At 37.1% G+C, this 26,185-nt stretch overlaps 1 protein-coding gene across 2 annotated transcripts in view; it reads right to left on the minus strand.

Moving 5' to 3' along the window:
• Positions 1-11,113: 11,113 nt before the first annotated feature.
• MARCHF3 (membrane associated ring-CH-type finger 3) overlaps positions 11,114-26,185 on the minus strand; it is a 130,103-nt gene continuing 115,031 nt past the window's right edge. For both annotated transcript variants that reach the window (XM_034409990.3, XM_087886019.1), the window contains 2 exons: positions 19,837-20,046; positions 11,114-11,535 (listed from right to left, as the gene is read on the minus strand). In XM_034409990.3, coding sequence (XP_034265881.1) covers positions 11,377-11,535; positions 19,837-20,046 — 369 coding nt within the window. In that variant the 3' untranslated portion in view covers positions 11,114-11,376. The remainder of the gene's footprint in view (positions 11,536-19,836; positions 20,047-26,185) is intronic.

Here is a 26,185-nt window from a genome sequence, read left to right on the forward strand (position 1 = left end):
TATTTTTCTCAGTTCTTCAGAAATATGAAAGAATATAGTTGTAGATTGTGGTTTTGTTGATGAATAGAAAACAACCCTATGTAGAGATTTGACTGAAACTTACTTACATCCTTTGTTTGGGTTTTGAAACTGGGAAAATGATAGTGATAGCTTGATTTACTTGACTAGTGTTTGTGTATCTAATGTTTGTGAGAAAAAAAAATCATTCTGATTAACAATTTTTTTAGAACCAACAAACTATTATATGCTAAGGAAAGTGAAATCAAGTTGCAGATGCAGCTTTTCTTATGCAATGTTTTTCAAAAGTGGTCCAAGGATTCTTGAACATTCCCCAAGACCACCCCAGGTCTGCAAAATCAAAATTGCCACCTTAAGAGTAAAAATAATACAATATAAAAGCCCTTCAGAGAGTTGTGAGAAGTAGTAGGGGCAGCAGATGTATCAATTTTAATTATTAATGTATAAAGTATTGGTAACTAATAACCCATACAAACAGAAGCTTTTTTAGGGACTTTTGTAGTTTTTAAAAGTGGGAAAGGGGCCTGAGGAAATAAATGTGGGAATTGATTCTAGAGATGTTTCACTGTCAGAATTGAAGAATCAGTTGTGTTTACCTCCAGAACTTGAAAAGGGATGTTCAGCATTATAGCATTTATTTTTTCCAAACAGGATATTGAAGCATCAGCCAGAGATAAAACAGTTTTAAGCACTATTAAGAGTTGCAAATGCCAAAGATTCTGTTGTGGTTATCATGTTACAATACTATAATCAGCCACAAGATGGGAGTCTCGCTATTAGAGTGTTCATTGAAGATTCGAAAGGGAAAAAACACTTAAGAGTTTGTTCTTGCTCAGGGCATAACAGTGCTATTTCAAATCCAAGAAAGTAGATAAAGGGCAAATTAAAAGAAATGCTCATTATGTAAGTGGTCACAGGCAAGAAACATTTGGAAAGGATGCTAATAGTACATTTACCGTTTAAAAAGCTGATCAGAAAACTAGTTTCTGATGTATTTTTATTGAATAAAATATTTAGTGGACGTTTTATTTTTAACATTGGCTATTAAGCTGAATAGCTCTGGAAAAGGCTAATTTACAATTCCAGAATTTTTCCTACTAAGCTCTGACAACCTAATAGAATTCAAAATCCATTACAAACTAGAATCTATGTTGAATTTAGCACTTCTAGTCAAGCAAAATGCGGTGAACTTGGGTCTACGGAGTTTGGAAGGAGCAGAATATTTTCATTGTATTAAATCCTTGTTTCAATGTCCAAAATGGGCTGGGAATTTATTGATTACTTTTCCATACACAACTTAACAGCCAGGGTCCTTCAAGGAATTAAGTCAGGAGTTCTCTGTGGTGTTATGACCACCTAGAAAAATAAATGAATATGTGTCGGGCTCCGACAGACTTAGGGATAAGCTGAAATGTGGCTTGTCCACAGCAGGAACATGATTTACCAGGAATTGTGGATATGCAAAGGCCAAAGCTGGATTGCTGTCACTAATCGTGAGCTCTGAAAGCCTTTCCATTCGTTGCAACACCAGCATCAGTCAGAACCCACTCTGGAGTGTAGCCCAAAATATCTCAGCCAAAATCAATTGCCTTGGCTCACTTTTTCCTCTCTTCCAAGATTGGTTGTTTCTTGACTTCCTGGGATCATTGGTCTGGGTCCTGGTGCTACAAATCCATACTTTCTCCAGGCAGCCAGCATGGCCTGGCATCAAGAGATGTTTGCTGTTGTGAAGAAAAAACAGGAGAAAGCATATGCTACCTTGAGCTGAATGAAAGGCAGAGGAAATGCATTGCTTGGACTCCCTGCAGTGGACATGGGGGACCAGCTCCATGACGCAGCATAATACCCTTTCCAGGAAGAAGTCTTGGGTGGCATTAAGTAATAGAACTCAACCCTGGCCAGGTTGTCAGGTAGCACTTGGAATAGATTAAAACTACCGTAGGAGTCATTGCAGCAAGCAAAATGGCTGTGGAAGGCGAGTCCCCAGTTTTTGGATGCTTTGCTCTGATCCGATCCAATCCAGTGCTTGGCAAAAGGATTGCAACGCAGGGGAGTCATTTCCACAGCCTGAGAATAGAAAGTTAAGATTTGAGAGATGTTAAGATACATAATGGGGAAAAATATCCAGCATTTATGAAAATCAAACAGTAAAATAAATTATTCTGGGATAATTAGTTGTTAGTTCATTTTTAAAATACTAGTAGATGTAATCATTTGTTTTAAACATTTTGTTTTTCCTGAACACAATTATGAGGGGAGGGTCAGTTCAGTTCATGAACGCAGCATAGATATTCTTACCTAAAATGTCAAGGTGGTGCTTATAGTTGTAGGCTGTGAACAAAAGACCATTTGCTCAGTGCCCAAAGGAAATCGGATTCTGATAAACATGAAAGATGCTTTAGGAGAGAATAGTTTCCTAATATTTGGGCAATCAATCCTTGCCAGCAACCTGGATTCTCCGGTGTTATGTAATGGAGTCCCTGTAATTGTAGGTAGTCTTAAGATCTAAAATAAGTATTTGACTTTTTATACACACTATGGGAAACTTAGGATCTTAACAGTGGAAATTCAGAGACCTTCAAGAGTTTGAACTACAGTATAACTTACAGCTTCTCCGGTTAATATGACTAGTTTTAAGGAAGTTTAAGATTACACTTAATCTCATCCACAAGAAGGAAAGGAGAAGCTTTTGTAGGAAATAGGACTTACTTTGTTAACCTGTACCCTGACAATCTAACACAGAAAAACAGAGGATCCAATATTGTGTTTGATCTGTCTACCTCAGCCTTCCCAGGCCTCGGGACTAGCTGTTTTTGACATTGGATATAATGGAGGCTGAACTGGTGGTATGTTAGGATCCAGAGCTCTCTTAGTTTTTTACTGTTGACATATATTTTCAACTCAACAAGGAGGTCAAATGCTACTCCCTACTTTTTCACCTTTCTGTTGCTGGATTTATGATGTTCTGCATAAACTTCATTGCTCAGACATTAAGAAATAAGACAATTTGAAGCATCTGAACCTCATACTGGCTTAGAATATGAATTCTTAATGGAATTTGAAATTCTTTCCGGATTGGAAGGTACACTGAAACAAAGGGACTTATTAGGCTTCTGTTATTCTCTGATTTTATGAGAAAAAAGTTTAAATGTGGAATCCAGAGCAGCAAATGAACCCCAGTCAGGGTGAAGATCCAGTAATCTGCCTTTTGCTGTACAGACATTAAATATTTGCATGAGTAACTTCACATCCTAAGCCTACTGAAGAGGAAGAAAAAAAATAGGAACTTTGTCGTTGTAGTGTGAAAGGCAGAAAAATGCATTAAACATCTTAGCAGTCATGGATATGTGTGCATTATATTAAAGTTTAAAATGCCAAATAGTTCAGTGGAAGCAGGATCATACTTTATTATAAAGAATTTGTATCTGTCCAGATTCAGGCAAGGTGTACTCTGTAAAAATAATATCTGAAACCTGTACTGAACTATACAAATTTAGCAGATTTTACATAAATTCTATGAGTGTGTGTCATGAGAAGGCATTGCAGTGGTCCCTAGTTCTTATGAAATGTCATTCATCTGCCTACCGCTAAAAAGCAAATGAGAAAAAGATATCTGGCCCAAGGAATGCAAAAATTAACACAGGGAGAATTTTAAAAAGTATATGGCTGTCTTTAGATTTAATTAGAGTAGGGTACAGGAATTAGGTCTGAATGTCCATCAAAAAGGAACTGAAAAGAAATCTGAATGTACAGTAGTGCTTTGCTGAAGATCAAAACTGTAGTATGAATCTCCTTGATTGCCCAGGGTAAGTTAATAGTCCACTTGTCAATTTTTGCTCATGGTCATAATGCCTTTCAATCAAAGCTGTTAAATCTTCCCAGCCATCTTTAACAAATTCTCCCTTAATTTTTGCATTTACTCCTGCCACCTTTTTCTTAATACTGCGGAACAATATTATTCTTCCAATTGTCAAATAGAGATGTCTGCCAGAGATGCAGCCTAATCAAAAAACAGCCAGTACATAAGCAAACTACCTCTGGCTTTTAACATTTCTCTATTTACACCATCCACACTTCCATCTTTCAATATTCTCATTGTACACTTCCTTTTCATCAATTTCTATGCAATATTAACAGTTGTATTCATTTCAGTACCACTATTCAATGTATCACTAAAATTCCCATACAACTGTCTTACATGGTCTTTCTAGCATTCTCTTACTTCAGTTTCAACCATTTCTGCTGTAATACTCTAAGCTAGCCTATCTGTTTCCTTTCTCATCAGTATTAGATTGGCCTGCATTTTAATAATGAATAGGAAAAGTTCAAAAGAAATACAGTCATTTTCTTTAATTGCTTTTAGGCTATTTGCTCCAGAAAAACACTTCTTTAGAAGTGCAAGAAATAGATTTATCTTGACATTGTGCATCTCCTATTTAAAAATGATTTCTCAAATGACAACAAATCTTTCGGAAAACTACTTTAGTTAAAAGGTGCTATAGAATGAAAGTCTTTAATATAAACTGCAGAAGGGGAGAGAGACATATATTGAAAAGCAGAGCTTTTCTTTCCAAAGAAATTCTTTAAAGAAGCTAAACTTAAAAGGCTTTAATGCATTACAAATAATTATTCATAAACACTGTAGTAAATACTGCTAAGGGGTCTTCTTGAAACTAACTGTGTATTTTTAACTCCAATGCTATTTTGATATATAAGTAAATAATTTGCTGTTGTGATGCCTCCCTCTATCATAATGTTGAATCAAACATTGAGTGGCATTGAGGTGACATTGAAGTCCAAATAACATTTGGGTGCACATGAGTAACCACCATTTAACAAATGTTCCAGAGGTTGTCTTTTGCTGCATAATTGTAATGTGTAACCTATTTCTCGCCTAAGACTCAGATTAGCACATTGTGAAATGCTTGGAATATGTAGGCTTCATTCTGGAGAGCAAGAATGTGGTTTTGCACAGAGAATCGGTTTTCCAGGAAAAGACTTATTGCTATGTTGTTGGTTTGAGCTCCAACCCGAGCTACTAATATTCAAAGACATTGCAAAGGCTTATTGCTTTTTTAAAAGTATCTCTCTTCTTGGCGATTCAGAGTTCTTTAGATAACAAGTCAAAGCAACAGGGTGTTTTTGTTTTTCACATGAGAAACTGAGGACAATAATGCCACATATATATTTCTTTTCCATTTTTCACTCTCATCTCCAGCTCCATTGATCATCAGAATTTCTTTTTTATATTTTTAGTATCTTTGAATTTGAAGAGTTTTAAGTAGTGCTCAGTCTCAAACATTACCCTGTCTTCAATGCTACATTGTACATCTGTCATCCTGGCAAATCTGTTCTAACTCTTTTCAAACACAACTTATGTGTTCTAGTTGTTAAGAGCAGGATGAAGAATAGGCCTGAATTTTGAGATTGGCACACATGCAAATACCACTGCATTCTGAGTTTAAAATTTTCAAGACCGGATGAATTACTTCCCAGAGTTAAAGGAACAACATGGTGATGTGGCTAAACCTTCACAGTGTGCATTATATTTGAAATATCTGAGAGAAATACTGAAATGTCAGTTGACCAGAAAGGAGCAAGCAACCCTACCTTCAAAAAGGAGAGGAGGAAAATCCAGCAAACTAACATTGGGGTAAAAATATGGAGCAAATTTTAAAGATTGATTTGTATGCATCTTGAAAAACAATGGGATAATGATCTGCGTGATCTATTCCCTCCTCCTTCTTGCTGTTTTCCCTGAGTCTGTGGAGCAGAGGGGCAGAGGGATGTTTTTCCGTGGAAGAGCGATTTGGCACCTTGATTTCAGAACAGAAGGGCGCGAGGAAAGCATGGCAAGACAGCAAGATGCCTTGGCTTCTACAGAAAGGTGAGTAAAGCTGAGGCGACTTGCAGATGGAAAACTGCCTGCTCCAGTATTAATGGTCCAGATTTGCTTTTGCAGCATTATCTCCACAGCGAATCTAGACGTTAGCTGGCCCCGCTGGAGAAGGCTGCAGAAGCCCAATGCTTATGCATACAGGTCTGTAGGATGGGGTGGGGAAACCAACGATGAAAACTATTGTTGTGGCACAATTTGAGTGCCATCCATCCCTTTTGCATGTGTTTCTTACAACGGCACAACACTTTTTGTCATTTTGATGAACACATTAGATCCTTCAGTCCAGCCTTCTATGGAGTTCTAATGGATGTTCTCTCTAGGAGAGAAAGGGGCAGCAAGCTGCTGCTGCTTCTCTGGTTGGGTGGCTGCCTCTGAAACAAATACCACCTTCTGCAAAGGTACATCCTTCTAAAATCAGAATTTTTCAAACTTGGCATTCTTAAGATCTGTGTACTTCAACTCCCAGCATGCTGGCTGGGGAATTCTGGAAGCTGAAGCTGAAGTCCACACATCTTAAAGCTACCAAGTTTGAAAAACAGAGTTCTAAAGCATCCTTCCACAACTTGGCTCTCCAGATCGACAGGTAGTCCTCAACTTACGACCACAATTGAGCCCAAAATCGATGTTGCTAAGTGAGAAATTTGTTAAGCGAGTTATGCCCCATTGTACATGTTGTGGCCCCGCCCTCCGAGCCTATCTCATCGGAGGAAGAAGGCTCCGAACATGAAGAAGAGGAGTCGGCCAGGCCTCCCTCTCCAGGCCCCTCCCCTCTGGCACTGCCTCAAGTGCCGGCCGAGGAAGAGGAGATTAGCCAGGAGCCAGGTGTCTCCGATGAGAGTGAGGGAGGTGATCTGTCGTTCCTGGATCCACGCCAACGAAGGCGTGATAAACAGTTGCAGCAGTTAAGGAGACGTGCCAGGGATTATAACTGAGTCACTGGACCTCACCCCAGAGACTATATAAGAGAGTGTGGTGGCCATTTAAGACTCTGTGACGGACAAAAACTAACTCTGGCTAGTCACTTGAACAACGCTTAAGCTGCCGAAGGTTTCTTGTTTGGAACTGGACTATTTGCAATTTGTATGTATTTTCTGTTTATCTGATGAAGTAAAGCCCTTGGCAGTTGATGCTCGTATAACTGCCAAGTTTTAGATAACAACCTATGTGTGTGCCAAGTGCTTTCTTAACCCTCGGCTGGCTGTGTTTGTGTGTGTGTGGAGACGGGGACAGAACAGTACAACTTTTCTTGCCACATTTGTTAAGTGAATCACTGCAGTTGTTAATTTAGTAACACGGTTAAATTGTTAAACGAATCTCGCTTCCCCATTGACTTTACTTGTCAGAAGGTTGCAAAAGGAGATTACATGACCCCAGGATACTGCAAACATGATAAATGTGAGTCAGTTGTCATGCATCTGAATGTAGATCATGTGACCATGGGGATGCTGCAACAGTCATAAGTGAAAAATGGTTGTCAGTCACTTTTTTCAGTGTCATTGTAACTTTGAATAGTCATTAAGCAAACTGTTGTTAAATTGAGGACTACCTTGTATTGAAAACTGCATTGGATAGTTTCCCCAAACTGCAACCATCACTGGAACAATGAATAAAATAAAATAAAAATTTATAGATATAGTGGTTATTTTGCATCAACTTCCATAGCTCTGGTCAGTGAATCTATATTGACTTCCAACTTGTGGGGAAAGAGATGAACTGGGCAGGTGGGACATTTTGATCATGTTATAGAGAAATTATAGAGGAGCTTTGGGTTAAAGGGAGGTTATTCTGAACAAGAAAGAAAAAAATAGGTTTAGTCAAAGTGTGAGTTCGTTTTACAACTGATTCAATAGCTCTAGTCTAAAGGTTTAACTATTGTACAGCAAAAGGAAAATTAGAATCTAAATATTTATCTGTGACTTTTTAGCAGTTTTCTTCTTTGTTTTCTTAAATAACAACGATTACTCCAATTAGCTCAGAGATTCAAATATTTTCTTGTAATGTAAAAATTATGTATTTTGTTTAAGGCTAAATTCTCATCATCAATATACTGAACACTAACTGCACAATAATTGCTTTGTATTATTATTATTATTATTATTATTATTATTATTATTATTATTATTATTATTATATTTCTGAATCAATTCTTTTCTTCTTTCCCTTCTCCATTCTTTTTTTTTTTTTTTTACAAAAAATAAACACACTTTCTTAAAAAAATTAATACATGGCATTTATGTACACGGCTTAATATTCATGAATTGTACATATTCAAAAATCATTGAAATAGCTTGGATAAAAACCAAAGAGATGAAGAGATTTCTTGCATTATAAAACTTTTCTTACTTTTCTTTCTCCTGCACCCCATCCAATACTTTATTTATTTATTTTATTTATTTATTAAATTTTTATACCGCCCCCTCTCCCGAAGGACTCGGGGCGGTGAATACTTGCCGTTAAGTCTGTTCCAGTGAAACCCCACAAGACCTGCAGTGCGTGTTCACTGCTGGACACTAAAGAGAAGTAATGCTAAAGAAAAAAAATGGACTAGTTGGCACAGAAAGGCAGCTAGTCAGAGTTCTAAGGTCAATTGGGAACTGTGCACAGGCTAATGAACCCCTTGACATCCCCTCAAGATTCTCTCTCTAAAGTATTGACAACACAATTTAACATCTACTTGTATTTATGCCATTTGTCCTGACCTCCTATAATCTCAATTTGATTGCCACTCACTAAGTTTACAGCTCTTTCAGAGTTTCTTGTGCTTTGTGAAGTAGCTCTTCTATGTAAAGCCACTCCTTTTTGCTCATTTAATTTTAGTAATCTATATGGTCTCTTGGGGATTTACAGACAGCTGTTACGTATAAGCTAGGTTAACAAAATCACAAATGAAGAGGTGATAAGCCCGCCTGGGAAAGCAAAGGAAAATAATCAAAGCCATTAAAAAGCGAAAGTTAGAGTATTTTGGACATGTGATGTGACACCCAGAAAAATACGACATCCTTCACGTAATCCTCCAGGGAAAAATTGAAGGCAAATGAGGCCCAGGCAGAAGAACAACATCATGGCTTCAAAACCTAAGGGACTGGTTGGCAAAACTCAGCAGCACTTTTTCATACAGCTGTTGACAATAGGATTGCCAACATGATCGCCAACTTCCGATGACGGACATGGCACAAGAAGAAGAAGATATGGTCTCTTAAAAAATCAGATGAAACCGAACAGATGAAGACAGAGGCTGGTTTTTGGATATTACCAACAACAGAAAGATCTTCTTTTCCCATCACCAAGCCCTGCAAAACCATCTTCCCATGTACACTTAAAGCATGAAAGTTATGCGTATGTGCCTTGGGTGTTTGGGTTTGCTTATTTTCCAAGGGTGAGGGGTGCGTGCAGCTTTTCATAGTTTGCAATGCACTCTGGTAGCTGGCACCTGTGCGTTGTGTGATGGCTGCGATCATATCCAGAAGTAGTTGTAGACTGGAATCTGCATATGGTGGGGCTCAATTCTACTAGTTAACAAAGAACAGTTGTTTAATCCATTGAAAGTCTTTGCAATTTGCTTTAATATACATCCTCTTCATTTCCCCCTGCCCCCATAACATGTTGAGACAAATGTTGAAATTTTCTCTGCTGAAATATGATTCAGCAGTGTATTTTAATTAATAAATATTCTACGTGCTAGGAACATTTGTGGATGTAAGAAAAGTCCATTTGATAGCCCAATTCTAAAAATAACGGATCGAAATGATGCCTTTGTCTCTCATGCTTTGGGAAAGGCAGTCATGCCAAGACATGCCACCCAGAAACGAAGAATTTAACATTCAGATTCCAAATTGGAATTGGCTACGTTTATAAGGCGGTTGTAAACATTTTTAACAAAGAGGTCTTAGTCTGGTAAGCACAAAGAAGTTAAGGCTTAGATGTTTCCATCTAAACTTATCTGTCAAGTTGCAAATCCAGCAAAGCTGTAATTTTACTCATTGTAATGCAAGGCAAGTCCAAGCTTCTTAGAACATGTCTAATGAGCCAGTCCTTTATTATCTGTGCAAAAGTCCCCCTTACAAAATAAATTTAGGAATTAAATTTAGAGAACATTGTTGTGATGCAACTTAATTCCTTGCGATTTCAATCAATCATTTCTCCACAATACACTGCTTCTTTTTCCTCTCCGCTTGAGAAAATTGCTTCCTGAAATGATGTTTTTTTCTAGACATCTGTGTTTTGCAGCAGGGATACAGCAGCTCTAGCCTATAGTCATGATTGCAAGTCTTTACCATTACAGATTGCTGTGAAACTGGTCCCTTGAAGGTGGAAATTCTGAAGGCAAAAAAATTAGCTAAGAACATTTCAAATGGCTTCTGGAATTTTGGCAGATCATGTTCATCTCCCCTCTGCAGTTTGGCAGAGGCTTTGGGAGCTTTCCTCCCTACTTCTCCTCATTGCAAAGGTTACTACTGTAATGAAAATGTGAACAAGCAAAAGTTTTTAACCTTGAAATAAATAAATAAATAAATAAATAAATGTATAATAATATCTAACTGAGCAAGAAAATATACTAATCATAGCAGTGAAAGATACACTTACACACATAAAGAGAGATCCACATATCCAAATATAGGGCTGACCTATATTTACTAATACTAAAGAAGCCTTGCCTGCTCCAGGTAGTTGCCAAGAGAAAAAAGTGACTCTAAAGCACAAAAATAAAACAAAACAAAACAAAAAAGAAAGGCTACCACTATTGAGTTTTGGAATGTATAGAATAGACTTTCCCAATTTGATTCGTTCCCGATGTTATAAATGCAGGATGTTAACTCTGAGAGTAGCAGTTCCAATATACAGAAGGTGTATAGCTGGGGAAGAGGAAATATACTACATAAATATCAGAGCCCCATTTATTTTGGGATTGTGCTTAATAGGTAATTACAAAGCCTTCAATTTTTTTTCTCTCTCGACATTAAGCTATAAAACTTTTCATTAGCCTTCCACTGAGATTTTTTCTTTTAGCTGTCTCTAGACCTAGTGTGGCTGTGTGACGAATGGGTTTTGTATGCATATGCTCTCTCACACATACTCTTCATGTCGTTATACTTCTTAAAGCAGCCTCCAATTCTCCTTAATTAGTCTAGATATAGGAAGGGAGAATGCAGCATAGATGATGTCTGGACATGTCTCAGAAATAATACAATTCACATATTTTGCAGTGTTTGCCATCATAGTTTTTAATCACAATTAGAAAAGAGTTGCATCCCTAGTGATGCAGCTATCAACATGTGTTGGAAAATTCCATACAGTATCTGCTAAATTTTAGACATGTTTGGCAGCTTAGCAAATATCATATGATTGCAGCATCCATGATTTAAATTGCAACAGTCATGTTTTTTCTTCTACAAAAAGTGTCTTTCCAGCTATGATGCTACCCACATGTAGTTCGTGGCCTCTGGAAAAGATTATCACAATTAGACAATGGTCTCTTTTGAGTTCCTTTTGACTGAATGCAGGCCCAGCAAGGATTGCTGGGTAGAAGGGATGCTGACAGACTTTGGGATGAGGAGTATAACTCTTTGATTGGTCCGACGCCATTCATTGTATAATCTACAGTGATACCTAAAGGATACCTGTAGGAAAATAAAGAGAAGAATTTACGGTTAAGATGACCAGAGAAACACACTCAGAAGAAAAGTCAAGGGCCTTTTTATACAAATTGCATTATTGTGCCTCAACCTGAATGATTCTCTTTTAACTCCAGTTCTTCTCAACTCAATATGCACTTCAAGGAAGTCTTGAAAGGATTAAAAAATCCAGTTTTTCAATCTGCTTCTGTAATACTTAATCTAATTCTCCTTTTCTATAGCAACTAATGGAGCTAAAAGATACCTGGTAGTAAGTCCATTTGGGATCACTTTGTAAATAATTGCAGTGGATTTAAAAACCTTTCTCTGAACTTAAGTTTTTAAAAAAGAGAAAATGCTGATAGTTTGGAGTATCATCCCTTTTAAAAATATATCACTTTGCTATGCAACGAAGTAAACCACCTTCTTCAGATTGGTGTTTGAATTATGGAGTAATATGTTTGGCAATGTCTTTCTTTGGAAATGTCTGAATTTTAATTCAGACAGTGCAATGTATTGGGATAATAGTGACAACACAGTTAGGAAGTAATATATCTAATAACCCATTCGTAATGAGATTTAATTGGTCAGAGTTCTTTCAAACACTTGTGATAGCATTTTTACAATGGTCACTGGATTTTCAAATTCTTCACCCTGAATGGATGTATGATAGTTGTGACAGAGGGATAGTAGGCAGATCCCAGGATGCCATTTCCTGTCAGTTGTCTGTGCCCAGGACAGGAGGATGGAAAGACTCTTGTATCAAAACTCACTTCAAGAGGAGACATCAGGAGCATAAAAAAAGTACAGCTTTGCAGATCTTTAGCCATCTGTGTCACATCTGTGTGACTCTGTTTTCATTACTCATGACCACTAGTGGCACAATATCTTTATAGGCTATCTACATTTATGGGCTTCTCCTTAGGTTACTAAGATTCTTTCCTAGAGTCCCTCTCTGTTATAGAAAGGATAGGTTCTTTTTTAGCAATTTTTGCATTGTAAGCCAGGTTCTCAATGAATATTAAAGGGATTTTCACAGGGTAACATCATCCCATTACTTCCCTAGTCAGGCAGGGAAGATAAATTGTGGATTTCGTCAACCAAAGAATTCCGACTGGCGGGAGTCCAGGAAGAGAGCCTTCTCTGTCATTGCCCCTGCCCTGTGGAACACTCATCCTGGAGGTGAGGCAGGGCTACACTCTCCTGGCTTTCCAGAAGGGCGTGAGAACATGGTTCTGCGGACTTCCTTGGGGCACCCAGATGAGCACACAACTGCCAGGCTAGTTGGTGCTCTGAAAGCCCTCCCCACACCCTTTAATCTATTTTTAATATTCTTTGCCTCTTTTAAATTTTACATACCGCTTTTTATGCTTTTGATATTTTATTGTACACTACTCAAAGTCCTTCTGTAAGGGAGATGGGCAATTCTTATATACGACGAATACTTCAATAAATAACCTTGTTAAGCCTAGTAGGCTGTTTACAATGAGTTCTTGCCTTCAGCCGATGCCTAAGCAATGTCGACTACTGAAACTCAGAAGCTCAATGTTGCATTTTCTAAGGAAAGTCTTCTCTTAACAGTTTGCAAAGTTGTTAGTGGATAGCAAAGTTGTATAAATCCCACAACCATTTCTAAATCTCTGGGGTTTTCAAAAAAAAACAACAACACATTTTGACTAAACATTTGTGTAAATTTATAAAATTAGTTATAAAACTCAAACTCAATGTAAAAGCAGGATCTGGTCTTCATCATTTAAAAAAAAAAAAATCAGAAACTTGGATCCTGGATCCTTCCTGCCCAGAACAGAGATGAGATTTGTTCATTGATCATGAAAACAATGCTTAGATTCATTTAAAGGGCTAATCAGCAGTGTTTGAGAGAGACAGGGTCTTATTTAGGAATGACAGAAAATAGCTCCTTTGAAATGTATGGATCTCTGTTCTCAAAATAATTGCTCCACTAAGCTCTTACATTATTGAGATACAGCAGTGTTACTCACCCAGATGGCAGGGTTTGGTTTATACTTACAGTAGCTTAATATGAAGGCCAATGTGGGAAAAAATGATAATAACTGCCCTGAGGTATATCTTATGAAAGGCAATTTCAATCAAGTATCAGTATCAATCAACAACATGTAATACCATACACTGTACGTCACAACACTCAACACCTTTGGAGTTTTGGACTATCTGTGATGAAGTCTCAAAGCCAAATTATGCCATAAGCAAAGATTGTAAATATAGTTTAATTAGGTAAGTGGATTTGCCAAGCATTATGTATTATGAGATGTATCAGGTTCTGTTATGCAGGTTGCATATTTGATTTGAAATCCTTAACTTGTGGTAACCTAAACTGCAATAAAGCTACTAAGAAACTACAACTATTAGAATCATATTTGAAAACCAGCAGCCTGAATATCAAACTTAACTAGAACTTAAAATCTAATTCTTTTATATAATTATTTTGACGATATGAGTTTGAGCTTTTTCATCCAAGTACATGAAACTGAATAAAATTTATCTGAATTGTGCCCAACCTCCTGTCCTACAGTTATTACTAGTGGATTGAAAATGGACAACAGTAAAATGACTTCATGAAATAAAAGCAAATGTGTTCAAATAGTATGAACAATCCAGTGCTCTTTGTTTGCCTGAAAAAAAACTTAACAGGATACAATGTAAGGACTACTATACCATTTCAGTGTTATACCCTGTGTAATTTTGTACAGTCATATGCTATTGTGTTAACAAAAAAAATCATGATTTGGGGTCCTAGCATGAGGTAATGAAGTATAATTCAAGCATATTGCAAAACTGTTAGGTGGCAATTGGCTGAATAGAAACTGGATTGTGATTTAATATCTCTCTCTCTCTCTCATCTATCAATCTACTATTACACTGAAGCCCTGTTGTTAGACATTGAAACTTTGAAACCTCTTCTCTGAGAACACATTTCCTCATTAATATAGTACATTCCCACTGAAGTCATATGAGGATAAGAAAGGTTCTCCCATCTGGCAAGTAACATAAATCATGCACCTACTATGCCCCTGAAACTGTATATTCAATACAATGATGGGAGCCCATGTTTGGTTTAGGCTTATCAACTCCCCATGTATGTGTAAAACAATACTCTTGGATGAAAGACACTTTTAATGATCAGAGATAATTTAAGTTATACACAGTATTGAAGTTTGCAAATTAAGATCCTTATCATTAAATAAACCTTCATTGGTGCCTCCCAAACCTCTCAACTTTCCTAAGGAGATTTGAGAAATCTGTAGGAAGAGGACAGCAAAAGGAAACTCTCAAAGCTGGATGAAAAGGACACTCATGGGATGTTGGATTTAGCTCTCCAACTGTAATTTAACATGCATATTTATTTGGGTAGCAATTAAAAGGCAATAAAATATGGCCAAGGCATACTTTCCAGAAAATATATCTCCTACATCCTTCCTAATATGAAATATAATTTTTAAAATCTGTCCTTTTCAGTACATCATATATTGTTTATCTAAATCGGCATTTAGGATGTACATTTGTTGTCTGGAGCAGCACATCAAGAGAACAGGAGAACAACAGTACTGTATAATATAACAGTACTGGATAATATAAATAATGAAAAATATATTCATATAGGCTGCCTATTATTTTAGACAGTAGAATTTTTTTTTTGCCAATTTTTTCTGGAAGACTGACCGTGCATATATGAAAATAACCTACAGTAATTTTATTGAAACTAAAGGAAGTTTCCAGTCAAAAACTATTTCAGTCAAAAATTAATTTGAGCAGTTTCCACTAGTATAAATCAATTGATTTAAATAGACATTTTATTAATTTAACAAACATTTATTTCTTTACCACCTTGAATCTAAAAGACTTTGGGCTGTAGTAGATAATTAATAATGCTCCTAAAACAGTTTTTTTAAAAAAAAAAAAACAACCCAAGATGACTGCCATAATTTCTCCTAGGGGGCCAAAGAAAATGATTTCTAGTGCCCTTCAAAATGTCAGAAGAGAAGGGACAAGGCACACATTTCTCAATTAAACTGAGCCATCCTGTATGTTCATCATAGATCGGAAAAAAACTTAGGGACTCTGTGTTTCCATTACGGGACTTAACAGAACAGTGTCCCTGACAATGTTGTTCCTACTGTGATGGCTTTCCAGAAATCTTAAAGACTGAATCCCCCGCCCCCAAGTTTTTGTTGGCTGAATTTAATCTTATTAGTGAACTTTGACAACAAACTTGAGCTTTTCTTATACGAGTATTGTTAATACTGTTATTTCTTTTCTTTGTGAACATCTTAACACTATTGTCATGATGCCTTTTACCCTGCATGTTTTACTGTAATATATTTATGGATGTTTTAATTTCGTCTGCCTGAAGTTGGCAAGATATAAATTTAATAAACAAATAGATAAATAATGTGGCAGCCATTACTGAGAAGAGCTGTCTTCTGATCTGTATTCCTTGGGCACAACCTCTCTAGATGTTTAGACGGCAGAAGGATTTATGGGTGATAATTAGCATTATGCTCAGACTAATAGCAACCGGTGCAGTGATCACAGAATAGGAGAGACTCTGCAATAATAAGATTCTCTTGTTAAGAGCCTGGCTGCTGCATTCTCTACCAGTTGCAGCTTCCAACTGTAGGCCCTGAAAGGCAGACCCATATTAAGTGTGTTGCAATAACACCGAGGTGCATGATCCCTCTTGCTGGATTATAGTGGGTATGATGTGTATGCCTGGATAAAACAAATGTGGCCCATCTAATATGAAATGCTTTAATTTATACAGATGTGTTGACCAGTGCTGGGATTCAAATAATTTAACAACCGGTTCTCTGCCCTAATGACCAGCTGGGTGGGCGTGGCCATGGTGGGCGTGGCCAGGGGGTGTGACAGGCAGCACTCGACCTCCTGCACCCCCCTGGGAGTAAAAATGGGCCACAGGGGGGCGCACCCCCCGCATCCCATTTTGGGCCTAGTACGACTCCCTGCAGCTTCCTGGAAGCAAAAACAGGCCGTGTGGGGCACGCCACACACCCTCATGCTGTTTTGGACCTAGTAGGCTTCCCTGCAGCCTCCTGGGAGCAAAAACAGGCCGCAGGGGGGCCGTTCCGCACCCCCCTGCACAGTGGTGGGTTTCAAAAATTTTTACTACTGGTTCTGTGGGTGTGGCTTGGTGGACGTGGCATGGCTTGGTGGGCGTGGCTTGGTGGGTGTGGCAGGGGAAGGATACTGTAAAATCTCTATTCCCACCCCACTCCAGGGGAAGGTTACTGCAAAATCCCCATTTCCTCCCAATCAGCTGGGACTTGGGAGGCAGAGAATAGATGGGGGAGGGTCCAGTCAGAATTTTTACTACCGGTTCTCCAAACTACTCAAAATTTCCACTACCGGTTCTCCAGAACTGGTCAGAACCTGCTGAAACCCACCTCTGCCCCTGCACCCTGTTTTGGGCCTAGTAGGCTTCCCTACAATTACTGGGGAGCCAAAACGGAGTGCGTGGGGACTCCTGGAAGGGGCGGGGTGGGAAGTGGTGGGGTCAGACAGCAATTTAACAACTGGTTCGCCTGAACTGCCCTGATCCAGCTGAATCCCACCACTGGTGCTGACAATGAATTCCTTTTTCTAGCAGGAATACATCTTATTCAAAGATTCTTAAAATAAATGCTAAAGTGGATGCAGTTTTGTTAAAGAAACCATAATAGGACTGAAAAGCAATGCAATGAAAACATAGAACCAGACCAACCAAATATGTACCCTATCTTTTTCATTCTAGTGCTCTCAATTAGAGACAGCACAAGAACTGCTAAGAGCAAAAGTAGAAATTAAAGATGGAACATATTATTTGGGATCAAACTAACATATTTTCAACTTTCTTCACAGACTAGAGAATACTGCAAACCCCAAGTATCAAAAAGTTGGTGACCTTCCAAAGGCAGCATATATTAATAACAGTTCAGTCAAATAGAAATTGCAGAAAACTAAGGAATTAGGAGGTATGCACAGGAAGAAAGGAAAATAATTAAGAATGAACAAAGGGGGAAAAAAACCCTAGCACTTCTACTCAGATGTAAGTTTCTTTAAGCTTAATGAAGCTTAGTCCCAACTAAGGATATTTAGACTGGCAACCAGATATAAGGAAAGGAGAAAACAGATGAGCAGAAGTCAGTTTATATCATAACAAGGTGAACATCAGAGAATAACAGAGAAGCAAGAGAGAGACAATAACTGACCACCATTCCTTGCTGTTGAAGATTATGAAAGTGATTGTTTCGATAAGAACTTCCCATTATATGTCAAGATAACAGCACAATTTTTTTGTAGTTTGGTGGCTGCACACTGCTGGAAACAGTAATGAAAGTAGGATCTGTTATGGGGGGGGGGTGATTAGGTAGACCATATTTCCCTTTTTTTTTATAGAGAGGAGAGCATTTTTGTTTACTATTTTTCAAGTCTGATTTATGTCTATTGATGTCTGTGCAGTATGGATACCTTCTCCCATGAAGCTGTACACTGGAATCTGTTCTTCATAGCTGCTGGACCACAGCACACATATCTGGGGAGAGTGCAGTATATTTGAGAGGGAAGGAAAGTCTTTTGGCACGAGTGGGAGTCATGGCACTAGATGCAGTTCTTTTTCTTTTTTAATCTTCCCTAAATGAGTACTCAACGTGAAAGTGATGCTGACTAAAACCTATATAAAATGCCTACTCTGTAATGGCATTTCAAGATAGAGGACAGTAAGTAAAAAAGTGGTTTTATTTTCTTTATGAAAGCATCTGTGGAGTTGATGCATCTCTGCTATAAGGAACCACTGCTTCTTTCCTGCAGATGTCTTTCAACTGGGAAGATTGACAGCATTCACTTCACATTTCTTTAGCAGTGAAAATCAATCAGCCCATTTTAAGTAATTCAACCATTCTAAAAGCATCACATTCTCAATTCTTCCTCCATATTTGAGACATTTGGATGTCTGGAGGAAGAAAGACAGATTGTGTTTCAAAATGTATTAGGGTACAAGGTTACACGGTAGAAACTGTTTGGTGGTGTCGAACATAGCTTTCTCACTCAGGTAGGTTTAACTAAAAGCTCCAGACTTGTTATTCTGAAATCTACTGAGCCTTGAAAAACGCTTCTTATTACCAATACCAAAGGAAAAAGACAGCTCAGATCTTTCCTACTATAGCTTGTTCAGAACATTATAGTTTGTTAGTCCTGAACAATGTCCACTAAAGCTTATTTAGGAAAGATGAGCAATGTTTCAAGTTTCTGTCTGGAGGTAAATGCAGGGGTCTCACACAATTCACATTAGAATGAGAAGCAGGCTTGTATAAGATGAATCTCTGATGTTGCCCATCCCAAACAACTTAGAGAAAACAAAGCATGCTGGGTAAGATTTCAGAGCTTTAGCTTCAATCTGCCAACTATTAGTGCCAAAAGGAAAAAGGAATCTGTTTATTTTTTTGACTTGCTGCATAGATGTGATGTTGATGATGTCTGCAAATATTTTGCTGCCTATTTTCCCAGCATTGATTTATTTCACCAGGATTCCCCCCCCTCCCCTTTACTCATTGTAGTTTGGCTAAAGTCTCTTCATATTAGGCCATTCCAAATACTGCTTGGATCCAAGGCCATCTGTCTACCAATGGAAGACCTTTTAATCTAAACAACACATCTAATACCACAGACCATTTCTGTGGTAGAAAGGGAAGAGATACTCTTTGTTAAATATATCCTCATTCTGAAGTCTTTATCATTTCTAACATTATGTTGTGGAACAGTGGAAAGGTAGAGAGAGGGAGGGAGAGAATGTTACAAAATAATTCTGCCATTTCCATTAGCCAAGAACATTCTAAGAGGAACTACGGGAATGCAAACCATTCTAGATCCAATCTAAAAGAACCAAATTTTGTGTGCACACTATATATTCTTTTAATGACCCTGCTTCAGGGTGAGGTCGTGGCTACTGATTGGAGCTGAGCATTTACTGGCCAGATGCCCTTCCTGACACCTATACAGAGTTCACAGTAGACAATTACTCATTGTGCGCAGAGAGAGAAATAACTGCTCTATCTAGGATCAAACTCACAGCCTCCTGATTGTGATGTGAGAGCTCCACCTCTAGGCCACCACGCCGCTTATGATTTCAAGATATATTATGAAGCTGTTATTCAAATAAAGAAGTTTGATCTTTTCTCATGCAACAATAGCTGTCACCAGATGTTCCCAGGATAACATTATAAGATTTATCATACTCTAATGTAAATCATTAAGTCAAATCAAAAGACTACTTACTAGTGTCCAAAAGAGGTAAATTGTGAAGAGTGCGACAGTGAGTGCAATGAGCCCAACAGCTTCTAGCCTACTACTAAAGTGCAGATGATCCACTGCTCCCCGCAGACACAACCAGCCGGAGATAGTAGCCAATGGAGTTATAAACAAGAAGCACACCATGTCCCCAAACAAAGTCCGTTTCTCATGTTGGGGGCCAGGATTTTTTAGCCACTGCAGAAAGAATCAATGCATAGTCAGTCTCAACAAAAGGTATTCATTCAACTAAAGAAACTATTTTCTATCTCATTTATACAATGTTATGTTTTAATAAACAGTAGGTCACAAAAAAGAAAGAAATTTATTAAGCAGAGCTGCTTCTGTTTTTCAGCCGGCATGAGGTAGGACTCCACTTTGATCTTCTATTTATATTACAGCAAAGTGTTCCCATTTGCTCTTTCATATTTGGTATATAATACTTTCTAAAACTCTAAAATTATTTTAACATTGCTAAATAAATCATAGTATGCAGAGTATATAAGTATCCCAAGGTTAATCAATAAGTGCTTATTGATAGTGCTTCCAGTAAATATAATAATTTGTAGGTCATAAGATGTGGCTATATTTATAAAATTGTGAGTACGCATGGATTTAGATTCAAGGAAGAAACAATCCAGATATTTACATTTTGATAAATCCATGGGGAAAAAGAGAACAGAAAACCGTGTTTGTAAAGAAAAATACTAATAAAATATCTATTTGTTTAACTTCAAAGCAAAAGATAATTATTGGAAAGCTACAGATAATAAAGCTTGATTTTATTGTGGAGGAACATGACAACATTTTTTTTATCAAGCTTGTGTAGGCTACTACTACTGTACACAAAATTCTACTTTTAGTTTTTCAAGAATCCTACATATGTTTAATCACAGATACATTTTATTGCTTTCAATTGGGTGTTATTCTCAGGTATATATGCATAAAATTTTACATTCTTTGATTCAGATACGTATTTGTATGACTATAGAAGGACTCCTACTGAGTAACTGCAAATTATTTATTAAGTCTTGTAATTTATTCTAATAACATACTTCATTAATATCCTGTTCCAATCACGGTGCTAGCTCATACAGATCTCAGATTCAAAAGGTTATCACTTTTGCTTTTGTGAACAACCCCCCCAAAGTAGAAATAAACATTAAATTATTGTGAATTTAGTTACTTTAAACTTGCTTACAAGCAATTTGAATCAGCGTTCAATTATATAAAATGTTCAAAATATAGGACAGCAAACAGTGCTAAAAAAAATTCTGAAAAGTTTGGTGGATTAGCATAAAATGATGTGTCTCCTAAAATATGCAAGAATAAAGTGAAGCAAAGTAATCTAACTTAGTTCATATAGCTCATATAACCGATGGAGATTGAGCTGACATTGACTAAGAAAGCAATCACAGAGGATAGCTCAGTAAAAATATCAGTACAATATAGAACTGTCTTGAAAAAGCTAAACCCAAGCTGAGATCAGTAGGAAAAGAATCATAAAATTAAATTTCCAATACTGTAATGCCTTTTAAAAGTCTGATGATGATGATGATGATGATGATGATATACTTCAAATACCATGCACAATTCTGATCATCACACTTCGACTACAGAGAGAGTAGAAAAAATAATGAAAAGTTCCACACAGCTGTGGAAAGACTCAGCTATAAGCTATGAACAATAAAAAGGGATACAATGGAGATATATAAAATTATGCTTGGAGTAATAAAATTACTGGATTAAATCAACCTAGATGATTCCAATCTCAGAAATGTATTTGTTTTGCTCATCTGAGAACTACTGAAGGAAGAGTTGAAGTAGTCAGTCTCATATTTGACAATTTCTTGAAAGTTATGTAGTGACGGTTCTGAATTCACTAGTAGCTACTATTTCCAAGCAGATTATTTACTTCTCTTTGTGTAGCCTCATATAAATAGAACTATGTCACTTAAATAACTACAAATTCTCTGTACAGGTGAACATGGGAAGCAAATTGCATGGAAAGGCCATGTATCTTGACAAGGTATCAGAAAATAGGAAAGTTTTTTGGGTGTCTTGAGCCTTGATTCACTCTTTTGCAAAACATGCCCACTAGATGATGTTGTAGTCACTGAATAATGATCAGCATGCATTTGGTGCATGAATTGTTTTAAGTGTTACTTCCACAACACTTCTAGGATTTCAAAAATAAATTGACTTTGTAGGAGTTTAAAAGAGCAAAAACAGTGACTCCCCTTAAAAATATTATTGCACTTCACTTTGTACTATTATCTCAAGGTTAGTTAAAGAATTTAACAAGGCAGTTGGGAAGTAGATATTTTAAAAGTAGAAACAAGGATATTATATTACAGACAAATAAAACTCTCACACAGATTTCAAGGCATTGTATAAAATGATTCAGGGCTCTGTCATAAGGATTTATCTCATTTTCTTAAAAAATACTGCTGAGGATAGTTAACGGGATATGGTTGCTGCAGCAATCCCAAGTACAACTGAGATACTTCAACACAGGACTGACTTACAACTTACATCTTGTAATGAGAAACCAAAAGACAACCAAGAGGAAATAGAAATGCCAAGAAGAAAATAGGGAAGAACACCAAAGATGACATTCAGAGATTAGTGTAGGAGAAAATATTTGACATGCAGACATTCATTGATCACTGTATGAACTGCAGGTACAATGGAGTTTAATTCACTGGGAAGTCTATGCTGTACTGTAGTCAATCCCATTGAAAGACCTTTCATTCTCTGATGTCTTGCTTCCAAATCTCCTTTATTTATTCAATCTACAAGCCACCCTTTATAAAGAACTGCATTTTGACTACTCTAATTATTTTCCCAGTTTGGATTGAAAAGCCACATGGTGTACCCTGAAATGAACCTCTAAACATTTTTAAAACTACAAGAATTGGGCTACAGAAACCCATGAGTCAGAGTTTTCTGTTTCTCTTTTTTCCCATCTAATGGTCATCTGGATTTTTGCAAGCCACATTTGGTAGTCCTAATCTTTGTTGCTGCCAGACCAATTTCTCTTCAACTATAAAGTCTGTATCAAGTGTAATAATATATTATTAGGTATTGTGCAGTGAGAAGATTGGTTTTTTTTCTTATGATCCCTGTTGATTTGACGTACTTTGAGGTACTTCCACCTCCTGTAATGATGTATATTTTTCACATCAGTAGGGTCCACTTCTCTGGTTCCTATCACTTGTTCTGAAATGACAATAGATAACTCAAAATCCTCTAACACTATTTCCACTTCACAAATTTAGTCATTTTTCTAGATATAGAGGCTCAAGTCGCTCACGTTCTGGCCTATTCAAGCACTATCTTCACTGAATAATTAGGTTCCAATTTTCAGGCTGGCCTCAAAATTTTTTATACCTTCAAAAAATAAGTCTACATTTTCCTTCCAATTAAAATGAATGCAATGTTATATATCCATTATCCCGATGTGGCATGTTACTGTATTTTTCCTGCAGGTTTCTATTTGACATTTAGTTCAAAATGTATTCACAACTGCTTTTTGCAAAAGAAAAGTGTAGAACTGGCATTTGCAGGGATGGACACCTATAGAAATAATTGAAGATACATAGAAAATGTTAAGAGGGCTTGGTGATCTGTTTAGCTTGAAATATCACATATATGGATGCCATTTTTTTCTTCTTCTTTCTGAATACCTGCTTAAGTGGAAATGGTTTTCAGTAGTGAGAAAATTAGTGGACCTGGCAAGGCATGAACAGGTAGTTTTCAATCTTCATAACAAATTTGCAATAACATTCCATACATTCAATGAGTCAGCAGTTTGGGATAGTATTTGTGTTTCTGCCATGCAATCATTCAACACTGGAGTAATCAATTGCACATTCTATATAGTTTATTTAGGAACTATATTTCTCTAATGCACTTTGGAGCATAAGCTCATTAACTTGACTTTGTAGATACCCATGATCCAATATAGTTCAGCAAGCCCTTTTTTATATTTTACTGGATGTCTATATACCCAGACTTCTATTTCTGCCATATAGTATGAAAGAAGATGTATAAAAGATGTAGAGTAAATTAATTTAAGTGTTTAAATTTGGGTGTGGCCAATAGGAATAGCAATAGTAATAGCATTTAGACTTATATACCACTTCACGGTGCTTTATAGCCCTCTCTAAGCAGTTTACAGAGTCAGCATATTGCCCCCAACAATCTGGGTCCTCATTTTACTGGCCTCAGAAGGATGGAAGGCTGTGTCAACCTTGAACAGATGAAAATCGAATTGCTGAACTGCTGGCAATTGACAGTCAGCAAAATTAGTCCACAATACTGCATTCTAACCACTGCACCACCCTGGCTCTAATATTAATACTAAATACATATCAGAGGTGGGTTTCAGCAGGTTCTGACCAGTTCTGGAGAACTGGTAGCTGAAATTTTGAGTAGTTCGGAGAACCGGTAGTAAAAATTCTGACTGACCCCGCCCCCATCTATTCTCTGCCTCCCAAGTCCCAGCTGATCGGGAGGAAATGGGGCTTTGCAGTAACCTTCCCCTGCCACGCCCACCAAGCCATGCCACACCCACAGAACCAGTAGTTGAAACCCACCACTGGGTTACACACACACACATACATATACATACATACATACATACATACATGACTACTATTTTTATAGCTTCTTTCTATAGTAGAAGCAAATGTCAAGCAATCATATTTTTAAGCAGAGTACATCACTGTTAGTCTTCATTGAGTGAGCAATAAGTTCATCATCAACCCATTGTATGAAACTCTACACATACCTGAACCAACCTGAAATTCAAAATGCAATTTTCAGCACTTAATAATTTAATTCTCTAGGCATGTTAAATCCATTAGCTAATTAAACAGAAATGAGTGCAGCTTAAACCAAGAACCGGAGTATTTCAGTTTAACCCAATACATAGCCCAATTCCTACCATGTTGACTTAGAAATAAATTCCACTGATTTTAATGAGCTGTGGTTCAAGCTACAGATATTTTGGATTGTGGATTTACACATCTCAATCCCAAGTGTTTATTCTGAAATACTACTATTGTGTTCAATGTCTTAACTTCTTGTCTTGGTGTAAATAATGTCTTCAGTGCTACTGACTAGTTATTTCCCAGAGAATGTATACAAATTCTTTCTTAAAATTTAATTTAAAGTAAAACCATTTTTTTTAAAAAAAACCAGAGATTGAAAATCAGATTTATCAACCAGAACTCTGAGGCAAAAGAAATATAATGAAACAAAAAAGAAAGGTAAGCATGCTGATTCCCGCCCCACTCCCTGAACTAAATGAAACACAAAAATCCATTCTTGATTACCCCAGTCTTTCTTCATTTCAAAACTATTATTTACAAGGTGTAATCATTTTCTTGCAGCTGTTGCTAAATAATTGAAAGTCAGATTATTTTGTCAATCTACAATAAAACCTCCACAGATGATTATAAAATACAGATTTTTACCCATCCCTAATCTTATATACTTATAATATTAGTATATAAGCAAGTTTGAAGTGAAATATATCACTAGGCAACTTGAAGCACTGACGCTAAAGAAACATACAAGAGTTCATGGGACGTTTCTAGTAATAAATGCAGCCAATTAGTCCCAGCCAATTAGGTTGCTGTATGGAGAAAGGATTATCAGTAATAGTAACAGAATCCTACACTGCTACATTTTTACACACAAACACACACAAACAGCTGATACTAAGAAAAATCCATATTGCAGAATCAAGATATAATCTTTTATTGGCTTATTCTATCACACTTAAGAAGACACTGAATAAAAAGGGAGGGTTTTGTTTCTGCAAATACAGAATACGACTGAGGCTTAGTGGAATAGCCATCAAGAAATATAGAACACAAAAGATAGGGTTACAGAACATAACATTATACTAAATCAGAGGTCTCCAAACTTGGCAATTTTAAGACCTGTGGATTTCAACTCCCAGAATTCAGGGAGTTGAAGTCCACAAGTCTTAAAGTTGCCAAGTTTGGAGACCCCTGTACTAAATGGATAAATATACAGATAGGCCTCAACTTACAACCCATTCATTTAGTGACCTTTTGAAATTACATCCTCACTGAACAAAAAGGATTTGTGATCAGTTTTCATACTTATGACTGTAGCAACATCCTCATAGTCACATGATCAAAATTCAGGCATTTGGCAAGGAGTTCATATTTACGACAGTTGCAGCATCCCAGAGTCATGTGGTCACCATCTGTGACCTTCCCAGCCAGCTTCCAACAAGCAAAGTCAATGGGGGGAAGCTGTATTTGCTTAATTACCACTTGTTTCACTCAACAACTAC

The sequence above is a fragment of the Pantherophis guttatus genome, chromosome 2, assembly GCF_059756535.1.
Source record: "Pantherophis guttatus breed Tessera chromosome 2, ASM5975653v1, whole genome shotgun sequence".
NCBI lineage: Eukaryota > Metazoa > Chordata > Lepidosauria > Squamata > Colubridae > Pantherophis > Pantherophis guttatus.